The 22,084-nt window shown below is 32.2% G+C and overlaps 5 protein-coding genes and 1 pseudogene across 6 annotated transcripts, besides 4 other annotated features; 1 reads left to right on the top strand and 5 right to left on the bottom strand.

Annotated features, from left to right (window-relative positions):
- Positions 1 to 441: 441 nt before the first annotated feature.
- Positions 442 to 478: a mobile genetic element.
- A 7-nt stretch (positions 479 to 485) lies between these two features.
- Positions 486 to 1,803, bottom strand: TVAGG3_0764640 (transcription-initiator DNA-binding domain ibd family; the record flags this gene model as incomplete). The annotated part of the gene is made up of 1 exon (XM_001304556.1): positions 909 to 1,670. The coding sequence occupies one exon, from the start codon at positions 1,668 to 1,670 to the stop codon at positions 909 to 911; it is 762 nt and encodes a 253-aa protein (XP_001304557.1).
- Positions 1,804 to 5,285: 3,482 nt separating this feature from the next.
- Positions 5,286 to 6,044, bottom strand: TVAGG3_0764630 (uncharacterized protein; the record flags this gene model as incomplete). Its single annotated transcript, XM_001304557.1, has 1 exon — positions 5,286 to 6,044. One exon carries the CDS (start codon positions 6,042 to 6,044, stop codon positions 5,286 to 5,288), a length of 759 nt encoding a protein of 252 aa, XP_001304558.1.
- A 3,368-nt stretch (positions 6,045 to 9,412) lies between these two features.
- Positions 9,413 to 16,140, bottom strand: TVAGG3_0764620 (apolipoprotein family; the record flags this gene model as incomplete). The annotated part of the gene is made up of 1 exon (XM_001304558.1): positions 9,537 to 16,118. The coding sequence occupies one exon, from the start codon at positions 16,116 to 16,118 to the stop codon at positions 9,537 to 9,539; it is 6,582 nt and encodes a 2,193-aa protein (XP_001304559.1).
- A 212-nt stretch (positions 16,141 to 16,352) lies between these two features.
- Positions 16,353 to 16,467: a mobile genetic element.
- Positions 16,468 to 17,140: 673 nt separating this feature from the next.
- Positions 17,141 to 18,181: a mobile genetic element.
- Positions 18,182 to 18,770: a mobile genetic element.
- TVAGG3_0764590 lies at positions 18,254 to 18,770 on the bottom strand (annotated as a pseudogene). The gene has a single exon. A coding segment is annotated over exon 1 (517 nt).
- Positions 18,771 to 18,998: 228 nt separating this feature from the next.
- TVAGG3_0764570 (uncharacterized protein) lies at positions 18,999 to 19,433 on the top strand (the record flags this gene model as incomplete). Its single annotated transcript, XM_051245775.1, has 1 exon — positions 18,999 to 19,433. One exon carries the CDS (start codon positions 18,999 to 19,001, stop codon positions 19,431 to 19,433), a length of 435 nt encoding a protein of 144 aa, XP_051092362.1.
- Positions 19,434 to 19,574: 141 nt separating this feature from the next.
- On the bottom strand, positions 19,575 to 19,853 carry TVAGG3_0764560 (uncharacterized protein; the record flags this gene model as incomplete). Its single annotated transcript, XM_051245774.1, has 1 exon — positions 19,575 to 19,853. The coding sequence occupies one exon, from the start codon at positions 19,851 to 19,853 to the stop codon at positions 19,575 to 19,577; it is 279 nt and encodes a 92-aa protein (XP_051092361.1).
- Positions 19,854 to 22,084: the final 2,231 nt, after the last annotated feature.

Raw genomic sequence — 22,084 nt, 5'->3', positions numbered from 1 at the left:
TGGTCGCAAGAAGAATTGCATGATAAATAAAAACATTTAATCAAAGTCAATTTTATTTTTCATATTCAAATGGACTGAGTGTTAACATTTAACATTTTTTTGCTAATTGTCGTCAAAAATTAGGCGTAAAGCAAAAATTGATATTTCATATGGTTTTATGATAGATAAGCATTATATTCCCACTCATTATATTCGTAAATTTTGAGGTTTATCCTTCGCTTTTAAGATCATTGAATTTGATTTTTATATAAAATAGTTATATATTAGAAAATAATATGAGTTTATGTGATATTATTTTTCAGAAGATTTCATTCTATATGCCTATGAAAAGTACTCTCAAAACTAACTTTTTCCTAATTATAATTAAATCTAGAATATTGTATTATGCTTAGTATTATTTCATTTTTCTCATTCAATTTAGAATTTACAAATGTCAAAAAATTGAGAGCTGTCACTTTTGATGAATTTCTGTTTATTACATTCACAACGTTTTTTCCTTTGGATTCGTTGGTCCGTAAAAAGAATTCAAATTTCTTTATTGCAATTCGCGTATGAGAATTTGAATTATTATCGCATCAGTATGATGAACACTATAGGGTTCCCCTGTAAATAGCAATAAGCCACAATGAGAATCGAATAAATTGTACTTTTTTCTTTAATATCAAGGAACCTACGAAGAATATACAGGATTGTGCACAATATTTTCTAATCCTTTTTGCTTTTCAAGATTATATTTTTTTGGTTAGTGAAATTTCTTTGAGTTTTCCTTATCACTGAAGGAACAAATCATAAAACCATTTCCTAAAAGTTCCAACAATGAATGGATAACGCTATTTCATTCAAAATTATAAAAAATTTAAAATTGTACATAAAAATCATGAACATTTAATTAAATCAATTTCTTAACATTATAACAATACATCAAAAGAGTGATTTTTGTCTTGAATATCATCTTTCCAATCAGGAGTGTCTACCGGATCAAAAGTATGCTGCATTGCCGAGTCTTCCAATGTATCAATTGGAAAATAGCCATAATCTTCTTTCGGAGCGAATCCAAGATCATCAACTTCTAATGTAGCCTTTGGTTCGTGAATTTCTAGAGAGGAGACTTCATCAGTATCAATGATATCTGGCGGTGGTGAGATTTGTCGCAATTCGCTAGTTTTAGAACTGTGACCCCGTTTATCAGATTTCTTTTCTGTTTTAGAACTAGAAAGTAAGGAATCATTACCTCCTGATTTAAAGCGAACTGTCCACTGTCGAAGCTCCATAAAATTATTCTTCATAAAAGGATATAAATTAATTAACTCTCCAGCTGAGTCAGCTCCAGTTGGAATTGTTTCATAACCCATCGCTTGAAATGATCCATTGATGGAAGATTTACATTTTGACATAAGAAGACGGAGCTGATGGGTATTAATCGCAATTCCTTCATGCAACCAAATTGTACCGCAGACAAGAGAACGATTTTTGTCTTCAGAATCACCTCTTATAACGTAATTCTTGATTGATGTGATAATTTCACGAAATGTCTGAATCGATTTATTCCTTCGATTTTTACAATTGGGAGAATTCAAGGCTTTTCGCAGCTGGTGATACGCCTCCTTATCAGTTTCACTAAGGATTTCGAAGAAACGTGGAAGCTTATCGCTATAGTCTTTCTTCCCCATAATTCCCTGGTTACAGAAATGATTTACTTTTCCGAAATAATTTTTTGTGAAAATCTGACAATTCATATATTCTTAATCTCAACAATAGAAACTACAAAAAGACAGTTTTGCTATTTTTTTTGTAAATATAAATTCTATGAGCCCTTTCAAATATGATATTTATTTTAATGGTTGTTTGTTCGGATTAATCAAATTTTAATTGAAATTAAGACTGACGATATTCAACTTATATATTCGATTTCCCATATTGGAAATGCTTATGGATGATAAACCTTGAAATTATTTAGGAAGATTTTGTATTTCAAAAAGTATTCCTAAGGATTATAACACTAAGATTATGACTATACTTTTACTGATGCTTATTAGCAAGAATAAAAGAGAGTTTTGATTCCTATTTGCACAAGTTGTGATTCGTAAAAGGATGAAGTTATGCGAGAACATATACTGTATTGTATGTGAGAAATACATGCATTATATTAAAACGTGATTTTACTAAATTCGTTTAAGATCATGAAATCTCTCGTTGGAAAAAAATTTCAACGCATGACACAACACGATGTGCATGCACATTCTGTGTAGTATTAGTGCAGTTGATGCACTGCTTAGGGAACTCAAGCTTTACTTGGTGAGTCTCTGGAGATGTAAAAACAAATTTTCACTGAGGGTTTTTTTGATGAAACTATATGTATGGATAGGCATGAATTACTAAATGTGAGCATGTGTACTATAGTGTACTATAGTGTATTAGTGTGCATAGTATATGAATTACTATGTATGACTCAGAGATTGCACCTTCTCACAGTAATTATCAAAATGTTGAATTTTGAAATTTCGTCATAGATATCCAGAGACCCACCGAGTAAAGCTTGAGTTCCCTAAGCAGTGCATCAACTGCACTAATACTACACAGAATGTGCATGCACATCGTGTTGTGTCATGCGTTGAAATTTTTTTCCAACGAGAGATTTCATGATCTTAAACGAATTTAGTAAAATCACGTTTTAATATAATGCATGTATTTCTCACATACAATACAGTATATGTTCTCGCATAACTTCATCCTTTTACGAATCACAACTTGTGCAAATAACAATTACAACTTTCTTCATGAGAATTTTTTAGGCTAAAATTTTGTTTCACTCCTTTGCTGAAACATATCTAAGACATATGCTTGTCTGCACTGGTTTCTAAAGGATAAAATTCAATCGATATTAAAGAGTACGATAGACCATTAAGGATACCCTTACGTGTCAGATTTTTTGCGCATACGAAGAAGTCATGCTAGACATGAGCTATAAACCTGAAATTTTAGCAACATATTTAAAACTTTTTAAACTACAATACACTTTAATATTCAAGAACAAAAATATTCTTTTTAGAAATTACATAATTATTTTATGTGAAATCTATATAAAAACATATTTTGCGAGCGTAACTTTTTTCTTTATAAGCACCTTATATGACTGATAAACTGTGAAGGCACATAATTGTTAATTCATAGAGTTGATATGTTTCCAAAATTGAGAGGAAATTTGAAAATTGAATACCCTTTCAATTCAATTTTCAAAAGATATCAGCTCCTTCAATAATTGAAGGACGATTTTGATCATTTGCTCTTAAAACAAGTATGCCATGGAGAAAAAAGTTACGCTCGCAAATCTGAAATATAACTATCATATAAAAAAATTAAATTTCTAATTTTTTACTCTATAGATATTATTGGCCACTTGTGTAATGCATAAAAGTTTATGTCATATGCATACATTTGGAAGTATGGGAGACGAGGGAAATTACTTCTATGAGGCACTAGGATTTTTAAAAATTTCTCTATCGGACTCACCATTCAATTTCTCGAAAATTAAAAAAAAAATCAATAATAGCTAAAATGTATTATGCATAACAAATTTTAATGTTACACGGTATTTTTTGAACTTCATGACATGAATTTTCTTTATATTATTTTTTTTGGATTTTCTATGATTTATGCGATAGGCTGGAACAACATTGTAAGTGCAATGATATCATTTATAGAGAAATCTAAAACTTCAGCATTCAGAACTCGCAACCACAAAAATATTCATTTGCTAAGTAAGTAAAGTTGATTAAGTTCGACACTTAGCTTTTATACGTAAAACCAAGTGTGTATTGTTATTTCTTGTTAAATTATTGAGAAAAAAATAAATTGTAAGAGAAACGATACTGATTATTGAAATAATATTGAGGGCAGCTGCAGATTTCTTCATTAACATGCCGGAAATTTGTTAATCTTGGTTTTCTATCATAAAATCTGTCGAAGAATCTAAAAACGGAGATATGAAATAGAGATCATGTAAATCTAGAGTATCCTGTCAGAAAAATAGACTAAGCATGTAACCCTTTTTGGTCATAAACATTTTTACCACTTAGTCATACAGATGATCATTAAATTTAAACGAGCACTTTTTGTCAGAATTTATTCTTTTACAAAGACAGAAGATTTTAGTATTATTTAATATTAGTGCTGTAGCAAAATTCAAAAACGGTGAAAATTCAGTGAATTTTTGAATTCACATTTTTTTCGACATTTTTCTTGATATATCCATGCACATTAAGAACACAGCTTTGATACGCTTAAAAAAGCATATTTCATATGAAATTGTTAAAGAAATAAACAATTTATATAAAAATTGCACTTATGGGCAGTTTAGATATATAATTTATATATAACATATATACAAATCCATAGACAAAGTGCAATAACTACAATGTTGTAGAAAATTACAGCAGAAATACTGACTTTTTGAAGGATAATAAGAATTCTTCTAAATGTTGTATTTTTATAATTTGATTGATTTTTTTACTATTTCATTAATCTTTTATGAATAATAATTATTTTTAATATATGTGCTATTAAAATTTCAAATTTTGACTAATATATCTAATATCTGAACGAAACATTTAGAAAATATCATACTTACATTGAAATAGCAAGTAGAGCATATTAATAGCAAGTTTCTTGGCTTTATATCTATCATCTATTGTTGTTTGATCAAACAAAATTCACTCTATTATATGGTGTCAATTAATTAAAACAATTTTTAATAGTTATTTATTTAGTGCGAATAAGTGCAAACTCATAAATGAATAACTTAATAGTAGAAATGAATTATCTGATATAAATCTCACATTTTGTCCATCAGAAATACTTTAATTGCATACGCATAACTATTAGTAATACGTCTGGAGTGTCAATTAATAACAATCCCACAACAAGTAAAATTCAGATTTTTATTAAACTTATTTTTTCCTAAAAGTTTTCTCAAATTACTATATATACATATGTGGATAAAATAATAGTAATATTGTAAAAAATTAGATAATTTTTTTATTTGAGAACCTCTCAAAAGTTCATTCAATTTATCAATTGTTTCAGTTTGATGTATATTCATTTCTGGAGCCTAAAACTTTAGCAATCATGACAATATCATATTCTCTTTCTAACTACGCAATGTAAGGGTATCCTTAAGTGGAAGAAATACCAAAACTTTTTTTTTGATTTTATAGAAAATGGAAAAAAAAGTGTTTTTTACATATCAGAGAAGAATTTAATGCAAAATAAAAGTAAACTAAATACATTCAGTATATATCGATATCGTGGAAATTATCGAAAAGGTCAAAATAATCAGATTCATTTGGTGAAGAATATTCTTTCAATTGGATGTTGAAAAGTAAGCATTGAATTGGTTTATCTTTCCCACTGACTACATATATTGATAATTTCTCTCCATCGAACATCATTTTATGCATTATAATATTTTTTGATCTCGAATCTTTTTTATATGTAATAGCTCCAGTGTAACCATCAAATGCAAAGAGAGTTACATAGCTTACAACTTCTTGTTCGAATTTTGCAATATATTTTGCAATTTCTTTGACATTTCTTTTGCAAGTATTCATCATATTGACTACATTCATAAAGCAATCCTTTAATTCATCTTCGCTTGAATATTTATTTTTGCAAAATTCATGAAATTCTTCCATTTTTTTCATACAAATAAAGAAAACTTTTCCTGGGAAGATGTATTTGATTTTTCTATCCCATTGTTCTTGCATTGAAGCGTATAAAATGATGCTTTGACGATCTGCAATTCTTGGAAGTGCATTAACGATATTAAATAGAGATAAGAATTGCATTAATTCGAATATATTCTTATATGGTGGTAGTCTACCATATGTCTCTTTTAAATATTTTCTAAAATCATCGCCTCGAACATTTTTGAGTTTTTCAATTGAAGTTAATATGTTCCTGTATTCTGCTTCACTTTTATATGACTTTGTATCATTGCGCAACTCAACGAGTAGTTTTTGGATTGCGTCATCGGCCTGGTCTACCATTAGTATTAATGATGATTCAGAAAATTGAAAAAGATATTTTAAATTGAAACAGAATCTGTCAAAGAATTTTGTGAACTTTTGAAACATATCTCAGTATTTCAATTATTACGAATTTAAAAACTCGATAAATGTGTTTTTGAATATATTCTTATTCTATTCATCTCAAAATTTTTCTATATTTCAGCCAAAAAATAAAAAATTTGAATGATGGGTACTTTTTCGAAATCGCAAAGAAAAACTTAATTTCTTTTAGGTTGAAAGTAAAATGATTAATTGTATGAACCACGTAACTTAAATTAATTATTGAAGACTTTAATTTATTAAAAAATGGTATTTTTTTTATCAATTAATTTAAGATTATTAAAAATCAAGTTTTTTGGTACACCTTTTTGAAAGAAGTAGTTGTTCTGACTGATCAATGATTTTCATTCAGAAAATAATTTTGATTATAAAAATTTTTACAAAAAGCATTAAAAGTTCGGTTAATATATTGTATAACTGCAACTAAATTGAACATATGCTTATTCTATGTTTTTATTGTTAATTAAAAATGCGAATTCGCAAAAAAATATTTTATCGTTATGTTCATAATTTAGTTGAAAATGATAACTGATATATAGAAACCATTATATTCAAGAGATGAATATAGAATTTTTTTATAAAAGGATTTATCTAATGCTTCTCTTCTGATTTACCTAAGGGTTTGAATATGATCTACTGTATAGTTGACTTATAATTTACACAATGGATTTATTCGATGTCTGACCTATGGTTTAATCATTGTCGTGCTTATGATTTATTCAATTATCGACTCAAAAAAATATCATCTTGGTATTTTTTCCACCTTTTCAAACACAAATCTATTGAATAGTTTACATGCGTTAGGCTATAGACGAAGAATACGGGGCAATTCAATGAAAATTTTACCCTAAAAAATTCTCATGAAGAAAGTTGTAATTGTTATTTGCACAAGTTGTGATTCGTAAAAGGATGAAGTTATGCGAGAACATATACTGTATTGTATGTGAGAAATACATGCATTATATTAAAACGTGATTTTACTAAATTCGTTTAAGATCATGAAATCTCTCGTTGGAAAAAAATTTCAACGCATGACACAACACGATGTGCATGCACATTCTGTGTAGTATTAGTGCAGTTGATGCACTGCTTAGGGAACTCAAGCTTTACTCGGTGGGTCTCTGGATATCTATGACGAAATTTCAAAATTCAACATTTTGATAATTACTGTGAGAAGGTGCAATCTCTGAGTCATACATAGTAATTCATATACTATGCACACTAATACACTATAGTACACTATAGTACACATGCTCACATTTAGTAATTCATGCCTATCCATACATATAGTTTCATCAAAAAAACCCTCAGTGAAAATTTGTTTTTACATCTCCAGAGACTCACCAAGTAAAGCTTGAGTTCCCTAAGCAGTGCATCAACTGCACTAATACTACACAGAATGTGCATGCACATCGTGTTGTGTCATGCGTTGAAATTTTTTTCCAACGAGAGATTTCATGATCTTAAACGAATTTAGTAAAATCACGTTTTAATATAATGCATGTATTTCTCACATACAATACAGTATATGTTCTCGCATAACTTCATCCTTTTACGAATCACAACTTGTGCAAATAACAATTACAACTTTCTTCATGAGAATTTTTTAGGCTAAAATTTTCATTGAATTGCCCCGTATTCCTCGTCAAATGTTTATAATGATTTTGATTATTAGGTTGGATTAACCCAAGACTCTGGTTAATGTTTGTCAAAAAGTATTCATTTGTAAACTTTCTGACACTTAAAACATTTTTTTTGGTATTTCATAGTTATTGATATCGTGGCATTTTTGTGCCAGAAAAACTCAATTTTCATCTCAAATGATTTTTTTAAACACACACAATTTTTTTGATTGCATTTAACATAAGGATCAAACTTGAAATATGTAAAACAATATTTTTTTGAAGTGAATATGGCGCTCACTTGAAAAATATGATGCATACTGAATAATCATTGGGCATGGAAGAAAGGGAACAGCCTATTATTAGATCATCTGCAATTCATGGGGTTCTGATTTCGGATAAGATGAATACGTCCGAATAATAAATAATAAGAACAACCAGTGCGGTGAAGCGACAATGGCAATCATCCTAGGCACAAAATAAGCATCAAAAAGTAATTTTTTATGCAATATTTTTTATTTTAATATCATATATATTCCAAAACTTATCATAAAATTAAAATTTAAAGTTGGCATACAAGACTTAATATAATAGGATGAAATGAATGAAATTTTCACAAAACCATTTCCTAAATGACCAATTTCAGTTTCTCCGTATGGTGAAGGCATGACTTCACTTCCGCTGATCAATTCTTGGTAAATTGCCATTTCATGAACAAAAGCACTACCTCCTGATCCACCAGATGCAAAGCCTCCACCACCTCCATAATAACCCCCTCCACCACCACTAGATGAGCTTTCGAAACATGTTCTGCTTCCATTTCCTCCAAATCCTAGGATTCCAGTTGAAAATTTATCTTGACAATTCTGTGGTTTTAGATTATATCCACCAGAATTTTGGGTGGCTCCATATGTATTAAAAGAATCTTTTACAGCCTCAATTCCGGTGCTATTTCCTCCAGTAATTCCTCCTCCATGTCCACAAAATCCTCCTATATTATTAAAAGAATTGGTTATTGAAGACCCCCTCCATCGCCCGCAACGATAAGGCGGTTTTGTAAAGTCTCACTTTCGATTCTGACATCGGTCGCCCCACCGCCACTAGAAGTATTTAGGGCAAAACTACCTATATTCCCAATTCCTCCACCATTATATCCACCAATGGCAATATCAGTTCTATCATTTTCTCCATGACCTCCAATATTTAATATTAATGTAGTTCGATTTAACAAGAAAACTCCTTTTGTGTATCCTCCTAAACCTCCTGTATGGAAAAGTTTATGAGACGTATCTGTAGTATTCCCGCCTGAAGCACCCCACACTTCAATTTTATATATTCCTGGTTTAATTTCGACATAGATTGGATGGCATGATGTAGTTGAATCGCATGGGTATTCATATAATTTCTCCCATTGGGGTTTCGCATTATTAAATTGAGTTATTAACCACTATTAATCTTTTTTTCATTCAAAAAATTAAAATAAGAGTCGCATCAAAATTGAATATCTCTCAATTTTAAACTCATCAATTATTTCTCACAAAAAGCATAAAAATTTTAAACACTCGAAATACAAATCTTATCATATTTCAAAACAATTTGATTTTTTTAAATATGGATTCAATTTACTAAGAATCATTCATTTATTACCAATACATGAGAGACAGTATTTAATCCAATTGGGTTTTCATTTTCATCTAGTAATGTGAAAAAGTTAAGATCAATCATAGCATTTCAAGCATTATTTATATATGAAAATATTTTTATTTTTTAACTATAACAAATATTTATTTTATCTTTCAAGTGTTTCGTTGAAAATGAATTCGCTATCAGCCCAAACAATCTGTCTATCAGTGATCTTCATATCGTTTGTCGACACGTACGCGAATCCCTGTTCGAATCCGCCGCAGTTTGCAGTGACAGGGTTGACGACATTTTTATTTCTCGAAGAACTCGAAATCCTGCAAGAACTAAATTCTACATGAGCGTTTGCACTTCCACCAGCATTTACAATAGAAACATCGCTCTCTATATCGCACTGCCTGAACGTGCAAACACTTGGACCCGCTGCATCAAACGAACGCAAAACAAATAATGATGTAAAATCTTGTAAACCTTTCAATTCCGAACAATTTGTTTTAGCCACCACTCTTATTCCCAAAATTCTCAAAATTCCTGTTCCATCAACAATGCATCTTGTCGGTGTCGCCATTTCGCCTATCTTCGCTGTCGAGCTGATCTGCATTTCAGCGTTTGTTTCGTCGCAAACAACTGTCAAACTCGATAGAGGTGAAATAGAAACCACTTTTTGCCATGTCACTTTTGCACGAGCAGAAACTTGGATTTGTACGTGCTGGTGTTCTGTCAGAGCTCTTCTTGCGATCTGACCGATTTCATCTCCGTCTTTCGCCTGAACAACGAATCTTTCTTTCTTCGGAACTCTTGGAACTTTCTGGGAATTGGAAACAGTTGATTTCGCCGGAGAAACAACGGAGGAATTGATTGCAGGAAGAGATTGGAGAGATGGGAAGAGAATGGAGCAGATCCTGTTCTCGAAATCTTTGATGCTCGCCAGTGTCTGTTCGAATTTCATGTTGAATTTCTCGAAATCAGCGTTGTGGCGGTGAATGTGCTGCAAACTTGCAATGTCTGTCGTCGCTTTCTCCACAGCGCCTTTCATTGCATCTATCTCAGTGTCACGGCGCCTCTGAAGTGCATTGGTGCCGTTTAATAAAGTGTCAAAACAGCCTGACACATCATTAAACTGTTTCTCCAATCTCTCTGAGTTTTTAGAAACTTTTGTCGTTTCTTGTTTGAGGGAATTGATGGATTCAGTTGTCTGGTTCGTGAAAGTGATCATTGTCGTCTGCACTTTGCCAATTTCCGAGTTAAATTTGCTGTTCATTGAATCTGTCACTTTTTCTAATTCTTTCAATTTTTCTGACAAAGAATTATCCATTTCTTTGAGGGAATTCAGAGAAGATTCGACCTGTCCGATGTCGCTCCTTGTCTTCGCCTGCATGTTGGACATGTCCGCATTGATCTTTGTTGACAATTTGTCAAAGTTATTTGTCAGATTTTCTGAATTTGATTTCAGTTCACTTTCAATTTTTTCTGACATTTCTTTGTTTATTTTATCGTTATCGTCAATAATCTTTTGCAGCTTGTTGTTGAATTCTTCGTTTGCCTTATCAATTTTGGCGGAGAATTCGTCCAAATTGTTTTTAGTTACTTCTTTGACATTTTTGAGAGAATTCTCAACTTTCTTCATTCTCTGGTTCAAATCATCACTCATTTCGTTGACTCCTGCGTTTATGTCAATGACTTTCTGCTCATTCTCGCTTATCCTCTGCTTGAACTGATCCAAAACTTCTTTATTCTTATTTTCAATTGAATTTAATCGTTCCTTATTTTCTTTAGAATTATTCAACAAATTCTGATTTGTTTCATTGAGTTTTGCATCAACAGTTTGTTTGATTTCGCTGATTTCCTTCTTGAACTGGTCAATTCTACTGTCATTGGCCTTGTTTTGTGCATCAAACTTCTCAGAGATTTTATCGAAAATTCGATTATTTTCTTGGATTTGCTGAGAAATTTGTTCTTTAACTTTTTTGGAGGCTTGAATCATAAACTGGTCCAAACTGTTTGTCTGCTCTTTCTCAATGTTGTCCAAGGCTTTCTTCAGTTCCTGCAGCTTACTTTGTATGTTGTTGACATTGTCATCATTCTGTTTACTGTTATTTTGTAACGTATTTTGTAAACCTTTCAATTCCTCATTTTGTTTCTGATTATTTTTCTCAATTAATTCTTTTGTCTTTTGTTCAGAAGCAGAAATCATTACGCTCAAATCATTTCCTTTCTTGGCAATGGAGTCATTCAGTTTCCCTTCTACTTGGTTTGTCTTGTCGTCAACAACTTTGATTTTGTCGTTGATTTCACTCACTTTTTGTGAAAATTCTGAATTCAAATCTGTCACTTTTTGAGATAATTCAGAGTTTAATTGGTCGATGTTTTCTGACAGTGATTTATTCACTTGTTTCATTGTTGACTTCAAGTGGTCTATTTTATTATTTGCTGTCTGCAGATCACCACCTTTAATCTGGTTGATTTGGTCCTTCACGTCATTTATTTCATTCATCAGTTTGTTGTTGAACTGGGACTGGTTTTCTTCCTGTTGTTTGTTGTAGTCTTTGATCAGACTGTCTATTTCCTGAGTGATTTCCTGGTGTTTCGTCTGCAGATCTTTCTGGTTCTGCTCCTGTCTCTGTTTCTCCTGTTGTTCATTCAGAAGAATGTGGTCATCCAGCAGTTGTCTGTTGTTTGAAATTGTCTGTTCAATTGATGAAACTTTCTTCTTAATCTGGTCTTTGATTGTTTCGAATTTCACGTCTTCTTCATCTACTTTGTTTGAGATAATTTTGATTCTGTCTTTTACATCTTGTGTTAGATCTAATATAGACTGCTTCAACTCTGCCTTGTCTTTGCCATGATCATTTCTAATTGTTTCAACATTACTTTGTAATTCACTTTCAATCGATTTCTGATTTTGTGTCACTTTTTGATTTAAATCAGTCAACAAAGTTTGAATTTTGTTGAAGTTTGCCTGGTTTTCATTTGATGACTGTTTGTAGTTCGATGACAGTTCTTTGATCTTCTTGACTGTTTCACCAGAAAAGTCATCAAATCTCTGGGAATTCGATGCCAAACTGTCTTTGATCTTCGAAATTTCTTGTTCTGCCTGAGAAAGAGTGATTGTTGCACCGAAGAAGGCTGTTTTCGCGGTGTTGAGGATGTCGTCGCGCTCTGATGTGAATGTCTTCAACAGCAAACGCGAGTCTTGCTTGCATTCGTCAACTCCGGCTTGAATTTGATTTCTTGCGTCCGAAATCAGCTGCAAAATCAATGGAATTGTCTCTTTGGAGTCGCCTTGGAGGATGTTGAGGCGATTTACAATGTTGTTGTAGTCTTTTCTGCTTGGAATTTCGTTGATCTTCGAAATGATTTTTTCAATTGACTCTTGTTGATGGGAGGATTCGTCTTTCATTGCTGTCAACTCAACGCGCAATGTGTTTACGACCGAATCTGATACTTCCTTAGTCAATTTGTTCGTTTTCTCAGTCAGATTTGTTAATTCTGTTGTGTGGACAGTGATTTGCGAGTCCATCTGGTGGAAGACCTCTTCAATCCTCTTGGACAAGTCGTTTATCGATGCAGAGGAGCCTCCTCTGATTGATTCTATTGATGAATTAAGTGATGAAAACTGTTCTTTGTTTGAAGAGCTCATTTTAGAGAATTTGTCTTTGATTGACTGAACTAATTGATCGTTATTCGATTTGAGCTCATCAATGTTCTGTTTCATCGTTTCTCGAATTTGAGAGTCCTTCTCAATTATTTCTGCATTCAAATTTTGAATGAGTGTGTTTAGTTCTTCTTGGATTTTGTCTGTCTTAGAAGGATCGAAAGATTTCTGTTTCTCTTCTAAAGTAGAGATGCGTTTCATCATTCCTGGGATGGAGGCGTCTTCTGATCCAGTTAATGAGTTGAATTTGTCGTCTAATGATTGGATATTTCCTTTGAGCTTGTTTATCCTGTTGTTTAAGGATTTCTCGGTCTGTTCAACAGTCACTGTGATATTTGCAGTGACTCTTTGCTCGAGATTAGTGATATTTTGATGAATTTGTTCGATATCTGTTTCTTGCTTAGCATCTCTTGCCTTTTGAGTCTCATTTCCTTCTTCAATGAACTTAGTGATTCTGTTGGATGACTCTTCAATCTGTTTAGTAAGCTCTGCTTTGTCATTAATTTCTTTATCTTTGATATCTTTGACTTGAGCGGTCAATGCATCGAATTTCGTGTTTAATGTCGCATCAGTGTTCAATACTCTCTCTTTGTTCTCTTCTAAGCTGTTCTCAACGACGCTATATAACTCTTCAAATTTATCTTTGATCTTTTTAATGTCTTTCTTCTGGGAAGAGAACGTATTCTGTGTTTCTGTCTCGAAATTCGTCATTCTCTCCAAAACCTGTGGCATTGTGGAGGTGACTCCCCCTACAAAATTATCCAAATTTGTTTGTGTCAGTGAAATTTTTTCCAACAATTCCTGTTTGTTCTTTTCTATGTCGCTTTCGATCTTGTTCGTGCTATCGTCTATCATCTGGCGGTTCTTGTCAGTCAGAGCGGCAAATCCATCGGTCACAGATTTGATTCTTTCGTCGGTAGAGTTATTATATGTCTCCATTTGCGTCTGTAACTCTTGCGCGCGCTGTTCAATCAACTGCTTGTTGTTACTTATCTTCTCGTCAGCCCTCGATTTTACTTTCTTGATGGACTTTTCGATTTCATCCAGAGTTAAAGTGGATTCTCCTTGCAAAGTAGCGAGAATTCCTCTGATTTCCTGGCAGTTGGTGTTGACTTCTGCAACTTTGTTCCTGATGTCTTCGCTGATTTCTGCAATTAACTCATCATTTTCTTGATGAGCTTTAGATTCGATTTCTTCTGAGATGTTCTTGATCTGTTCGATACTTGCAGCCAATTTCGCATGTTCTTGGCTGTTCAAATCTTGGTTTTCTGCAACTTTTTGCAAAATTTCTGTTTTTGCGTCTTCAACTTTAGCGGAAATACCCGAAATCCTCTCTTTGTATCTATCAAGGCGTTCAGATACTTGTGTTTGGAGGGTTTCCAACTGTGCTTTTGTCTCAGATTTGACCTGATCAATTTTTGTGTCGAGTTTCTGACGCTTTGACTCATTTTCTTCGATGGAAGCCTGCAGAGCGGCGTTAGTTTTAGCATCAGCTTCCTTCAGTTCGTTGCTTTGATTTGAGATATCTTCCTTAACAAGGTCTATTGACTTTGTTATGTCCTCTATCGTAGTCTTTGAGCCACCGACTAACGCATCGAACCTCTTGATTTCGATTTCGAGTCTCTCATTAATTTGATTATCTCCAGATTCGATTTTTGCAGTGATTGTTTCCTTCTGTTTTGCGAGGGCGGCCTTCATTTCAGCGACGAGCTTATCGAAATTGCCATTAACTTCATTAATTTTCGCATCAACAGTTGAAATTGTCTTTGCCTGGGATTCCTTTGTTTCTTTTCGGATTTTCTGTACGGTATCGTTAAATCCGTCGACAGAGTCATTCAATGTCTTTCTGACGGTTTGAATCTGACCACTTAAATCTGTCATTGAAATTTTCTCTTCTCCCTGCAAGAAAATGAGCCTGTTGTTCATGTCCTCCAGTTTCTTATTGGATTGCTCGATCACAGCCTTCATTTCGCTGTTCTTCCTGTTAATTTCGTCCAAAGTCGAATGACAGTCTTTTTCAAGAGCTTCGTCCTCGGCGTGAAGCTCCTGTATTTCCTTCCTGATTTCGTCGAAGTTCTTGGTCGTAGAGGTCGAAAATTCAGTGAAATTGGTGGTTAATTCGGAAAGTTTGGCGTCTGTCTCTTCTACGTGCTTCATTATGTTGCTGGCGGTTGATTTAGTGTATTTCTTTGCATTGTGCTCGATTTTGTCCGTTCGTTTCTTCCACGCTTCAGTATCTTCTGAATTATATTTTTCGATTTCGGCGGTTTTTTGTTGTAGACCTTCGATATCTCCTCCGATGGATTCAATTAAGTCATCAACATCGGTTGAATGCTTTTCTAATGCTGTAATTCGTTCAGTATTATTATTAATTTCAGAATCGTGTTTTTCCAGGTTTTCATCGTGTTGGTGTAAATGTTCTTCGATACTTTTGATGTTTGCGTCAAGTTTGTTGATCTTATTTGCAACTTGTTGTAAATATTCGTTAATTTTTCCAATTTGCGACGTATGTTCTTGAATTTGCTTAACATTACTTTCGTGCTTCTCATTCAACTCATCATGGACTTGTTTAATCGTTGTGTTTAGTTTTGCGACTTCATCGTTAATTTTTTGATCGAAGTTTTCTTTGAGTTGTTGGAACTTGGTGTTATAATCAGCTTGCAACTGTGCCATTATATCATTTTTAAGATCGCTAAGACGCTTCTCTTCTCCATTTTTGAACTCTTCTAGTGTTTCTATTCGTTCTTTATGGTCGTTTGATGTATTTTGGAGTTCTGTGATATGTTGGGCTTGTTCGTCTGAAGCATCTTTCAGGAATTTCAATTTTTTGGCAACCTGATTTAATTTCTTTTCGTGTTCTGCAATATTGTCTTTTGATCTCTTAATATCTTCGGCATCTGCAATAACTTGATTAGCTGTGTTGTATAATGTGTTATATTGCCTTTTGATTTCTTCAATTTTATTATTTTGAGTTTCCCAGCTATTTTGGAAATCATGGCTTAATGCATCAATCTTTGCCGAACAACGATCTATCTCTTGGCGAAGAGAATTATCATTTCCTTCGCTGTCCGACATTGATCAACTTCCGAAGTTTTGAAAAATCTCTCTATCATACTTAAGAAACTTTTCCATGCTAAATCAATTGTATATATAATTTACTAATATTGTACAAAGTACAATCATACTGTCACTTTTTAGTCTCGACGACATCAGAATTTTCGCCTTAATTATTAATAATTTGTTTTTACCATACACATTAGAATGCATTTGTCGTAGAAAAATCAGACTTATAACATTTTTTGGGCGCGTAAAGGGTTGGCGTCCTAAGGCGTCCTGATGTAAACTATTCAATTTTTGAGAAGTTTACACCATAATTGAATAGTTTATGGCGTCCTGAGAGGAGATTTCAATGGGTATGGCGTCCTAAAAAAATAGAAGAAAATGATTCTTTCTCGATTTTTCTAGAAATTGAATTTTTTAAAAAAGAAAAAAATCAAAACGTATACATTCAAGAAAGACTATAAATGAAGATTTTTCTATTTTTTTTCATTCTAAAACATCTTTTTTTGGATAATTTTTTTTTTAATAAATATGTAAGAAAGATTGAAGAAAAAGTAAATTTACTTTAAGAAAATTCGTTTTACATGATGTAAGACCCATAACAACTATAAATATTCAATTATTTAAAATAAAAAAAGAAAAACAGATTAAATGTATCTCACATCAAAATCCATTGACCTAAGGATGTTAAGTTTCTGTTTTTAAAAGTTGATATTTTTTTTTTAATTTTAAGAAAATTAATAGCATGTTATTAGACAATAGGAGTGTAATGATATTGACTAAACAGAAATGAGAGAATAGAGATATAATTTTGATAAGCAATATTGCGAACAAATTCTGAAGTAAAATCGCGATCAATAATTGAAAATTACGATCATGTACTGAAAAATGACGATCGAATTGAATGAATAGAATTATATCTAAGAAAAAATAAATTGTATTTAGAAGATGAACAAAGAAAGGTGTATGCTAAAAATCATTTAACAATAAATGGAAATAAAACGAAATTGTTAAAAGAAAAAAATGAAAATTGTGAAGGGTGCACACGAGAGGATCATGTAAACTTCAGAATTTAGAACCTTATTTTTAGGCATTATCTTGGCTACCTATTTAGGCTCGAAAAGCAAAAAATATCAAAAAATACAACTTGACTCCATTATGACCCTTTCATGGAGGTAGTTTTTATCCGCTAGTATTTTCCCTTTGAATCTCTTTACAATTCGAAATCAAATTCAAACCTCAGTAGAAGAAAGGAAGAATCGACTTACTACGGTTGTAATACGAATAAATACATATATTTAATTATTTTTATTTACATAATAATTGTTTGAAGCTCATATTCCAACAAATTTTTAAATAAAAACATTAAAATGTTGAAAATGTTCATATATTTTAATAGGGTTTTGGCACTTTATTGAGGAATTACTACATACATAGTCGAACTGAACTTGATATTTTGAAATTTAAATTATTTATCAAAATTAAAATTTAACTTGAAATTTATAATTATTTAGTCATATTTTGCATAATTCTAAGTAGATTTTGTAAAAAATCAAGAAAGAAAAATTTTAACGTGCTTTATTTTTTCTTTTTTATAATAATACATATTATTATATAATTAACATATTCATAATGTTTCACCCTTTCAAAAACATAATCCTCCTCCTCTCAAATAAACGTACATACGGGTGGCCTCTTTTTTCAAAAAATTAAAATTTGAAATTTTGGGCTCAAATATTAGAGATTTTTTCAACCTTCAACGATATATGTTGTCTATATCAGACCTCCTTTCTTTTTGATACTTAACATTGTTCCTAAATCTTAGCCGTTAAGGCTGTTCTGAAAATATTTTTTTTTCGAAAAAATTCAAAAAAAATTCTTGAAATTCAAAAATCCCTTAATTCCTGAGGATTTTGGAAAAAAGTTTTTACATGAACATGTGTATATTATATGAAGTATATTGATAAGGTAAAAATCAAATTTTATTGCATATTCATCGAGAAAATAAACTAACGAATCCCTCAAAATTGAGAGGGTAATCCTCCTCCTCTCAAATAAACGTACATACGGGTGCACCCTTAAATAATATATTATTTTTTAGTCATAAGAATAAAAATATAGTAGTTATAAAAGGAATTAGACTTCATATATCAATTCTTTTTCTCTGTAGATGTGGAACGTTTGCTTTTCGATCTCTTTCGATGAACTTGAAAATATAAGTTATTATCGCTGAGAATCCTTTCCGAAATAGGAGCTTTACGTTTAGGAGGATTGTCGGATGAATTTTGTTTTTTATTGTTTGATTTTGTTGTTATGGAAGATTTTTTCTTATTTTTTTCAGAATTTTGCTTGCTATTAACTGAAACTTGTTTTGACGGCCCAACAATAGCATTTGTAGTAGGAAGAATTCCCAATAACGAGCGCATTTTCGATAATTGTTTTTCAATATGATCAAGAAGGTCCAGCTTATGTTCTAGATTACTAGACATTTGATTTGTAGAAGGATGGTTTTGATTTTCTGGTTCTAAATCTGTAGAGTCTGCAATATTTGAATTTTCGGAGCGAATTGGAGCATCTGAACCTTGATTTGTATCGGCTTGCTCAAAATTAGTTTGAATTGGAGTGGATGAATTAAAATCTGGATGATTTAATGTTTCATTAAATAATAGTTAGTATCCCTATCTTCAGTACTGTGGCACTGCGTTCCACCGTACCCAAGATAACGGCTTGACACTTTACAAAACCGCTAACGTATATTTTACAACAGAACCATAACACCAACTTAACCTTAAATATTCACTAACGACTTCACTAACGAATTCACTACCGTCCTCACTAAATAAAAAATAACCTTATTTTATTTATTTTCCAACTTTTTTATTTCATTGTAAAGGCATGTCTGACTACATTTACTATGACTCTTTCCCAGAACGTTTCCGTGAACTATTCAAAACTCAAATAAAACTGAGGAACATGCATTTTAACAAAGACAGACCCATTGACGATGAAAGAAACCCTGAATATATTACAATCCCATATGACGCAAAGTTCATTGCATACATTCCTTATGGTCGCAGAGGAACGAAAACTATTTCAACAAAGAACAAAAATTATTTCTGGAGCGATGAAGAAAATTGCCTTATCTACATAAATGCATACTTAAATAAAGCTACATATTGTACAAAAGAAGGTTGGACTGGATTTGAGCTCTACATATACGACGACGATGGAAACAGACGTTGTGTATACCCATACGATAATATGTACCATTGTTTTCATCAAGCATTAAACGAATACATAGTCAGTAAGGGTCTCATTCCTGTTGAGTAGATATGCTTTATTTTTGTTCTGTCATTTATATAAAAATTAATGATATCACCACCCTCACGCGTATGAAAACATAGCACAAAAATAAATTTAGGTGAAGTGGTGAGATCTCACCTCTTTTTTCACCCTGTTGAATTCATTGCTTTATAACTCTCTTCCTTTCTCCAACTCTTCTAACTTCTTCTTAAGTTCAGCAATGTTGTCTTCATGTAATTTAATCTTTCTCAAAATTCCTTCTTTATCTAATGGTTGCTTTATCTTTCTAAACTGAACTCTACCATCTTTCATAGTATGAATGTAAAAACCTTCTGGAATAGTTCCTGATTTAATGTATTCTACCAAAAACTTTTGTTTCATTGCTTCAGTGACTTTATTTGTCATTTCAATCAAAGGTGAAGCTAGCACAGCGATAATGGATTTCATGACTTTTTAGTATTTCATGCAATCTTAACAGATAGCCTTACAAGTACTTCCAGTGTCCCTAGCTGTCCCTCCTTTTTATATAACTCCATGACATTTATAATCTCGCGAAACTTAACAGGTAGCATAACAGATTAAAATCAGATTGAGGTTTTGAACCAAAATTTCTAAGCAACGTTGTCAAGGATTTTGAGGAACTAGGGACAGAGTGTGGCAAAGTCCAAGATTTAATTTATCTTCATCTGTTTCATCAGCTATCTCATCTAATATGCCAATATTTTATTCATAACTCGTGGCAAACTCACTAACTTTCATTATGTTCATCTGCATGCTTCATCTGATAGAAAGTATGACTTTCATTAACTCTGTGAGATAATAATGAAAACTACTAGGGACAGAGACCATGGCAAAGTTTATGACTTCATTAACTCTGTGAGATAATGAAAACTACTAGGGACAGAGACCATGGCAAAGTTATGACCTCCTCACTGTTCTCATGAACTATTTCATTATTGCATGTATGACCTCCTCACTGTCTTTCATAAGCGTTTCAAAGTCTCCTTTACTTATTACTTCAATCTCATGCTGTTCACAATAGTATATGATAGATACAGAAAACAAGAGAGTAATCTTATTCATAAACAAATTCAAACGCTTGTACGGCTTCATGTAGGACAAACATTATTTTTCAACACTAACGCCAACACGTAGGACAAACATTCATGACTAACATTACTGTATAACATAAATGTTTTGTTATGACTTCGTCGTAAATGTTTTGTCAAACATAAACGTATATGTTTTGTCATGATTTCTTCGTAATGAACGTATATGCTTTGTCAAAACTTCATCGTAAATGTTTTGTCAAGACTTCATCGTACATGTTTTGTCAAGACTTCATCGTACATGTTTTGTCAAGACTTCATCGTAAATGATTTGTCATGATTTCTTCGTAATGAACGTATATGTTTTGTCAAAACTTCATCGTACATGTTTTGTCAAGACCTCATCGTATATGTTTTGTCAAGACTTCTTCGTATATGTTTTGTCATGATTTAATCGTAAATGTTTTGTCATGATTTAATCGTATATGTTTTGTCATGATTTAATCGTAAATGTTTTGTCATGACCTCATCGTAAATGATTTGTCATGATTTCTTCATCGTAAATGTTTTGTCAAAACTTCATCGTACATGTTTTGTCATGATTTCATCGTAATGAACGTAAATGTTTTGTGAAGAATATAACAACCGCCTGAATTCAGACGGTTGCTTTTTATACAAAATTCACGCAGGAAAATTCTTGAGTTTTGGTTGAAAGAATACGGTGGAGCCAAAAGTGGCTCGACCTCAAAACAAACATTTTATGAGCTTACTAAGGCGTTATGAATGAATTCAAAGGTATTTGCATACATCCTGACCTCGTTCATTTTGTTGCTGAATGGTGCTCTGTAAAGTATGCATTTTATGTCAAAGATATTATGGACTCCATAGACAAGAAAGTTCATGAGAAGTTAGATGAAGAAGAACTCGAAGATACAGTAGAGAATGCAAAACATTTTTGACGAAGTGAAGATCTTCACTTCGTCAAAATGTGATGCAAAAACAAACATTTTATGATCTTACTAAGGCGTTATGAATGAATTCAAAGGTATTTGCATACATCCTGACCTCGTTCATTTTGTTGCTGAATTCAGCAAAAATAATGTTTACGTTAATGTTTTCACTGTTACCATGTGCTACCAGGTTAATTAACTTCTCTTAAAATTACTGACAACATGACATTTAGACAACAGTCCAGGAAATAAACTTCATCGTAAATGTTTTGTCATGACTTCTTCATCGTAAATGTTTTGTCAAACATGAACGTAAATGATTTGTCGAAACTTCTTCGTATATGTTTTGTTATGACTTCTTCATCGTATATGCTTTGTCAAGGTTTCATCGTATATGCTTTGTCATGACTTCTTCATCGTAATGAACGTAAATGTTTTGTCATGACTTCATCGTATATGCTTTGTCAAGGTTTCATCGTAAATGTTTTGTCATGACTTCTTCATCGTATATGTTTTGTCATGACTTCTTCATCGTATATGCTTTGTCATGACTTCTTCATCGTAATGAACGTATATGTTTTGTCATAACTTCTTCATCGTATATGTTTTGTCAAGGTTTCATCGTATATGCTTTGTCATGACTTCTTCATCGTAATGAACGTATATGTTTTGTCATAAC

The sequence above is a fragment of the Trichomonas vaginalis genome, chromosome III (genome assembly GCF_026262505.1).
Source record: "Trichomonas vaginalis G3 chromosome III, whole genome shotgun sequence".
Taxonomy (NCBI): domain Eukaryota; phylum Parabasalia; order Trichomonadida; family Trichomonadidae; genus Trichomonas; species Trichomonas vaginalis.
This window is presented reverse-complemented; position numbering and strand designations above follow the sequence as displayed.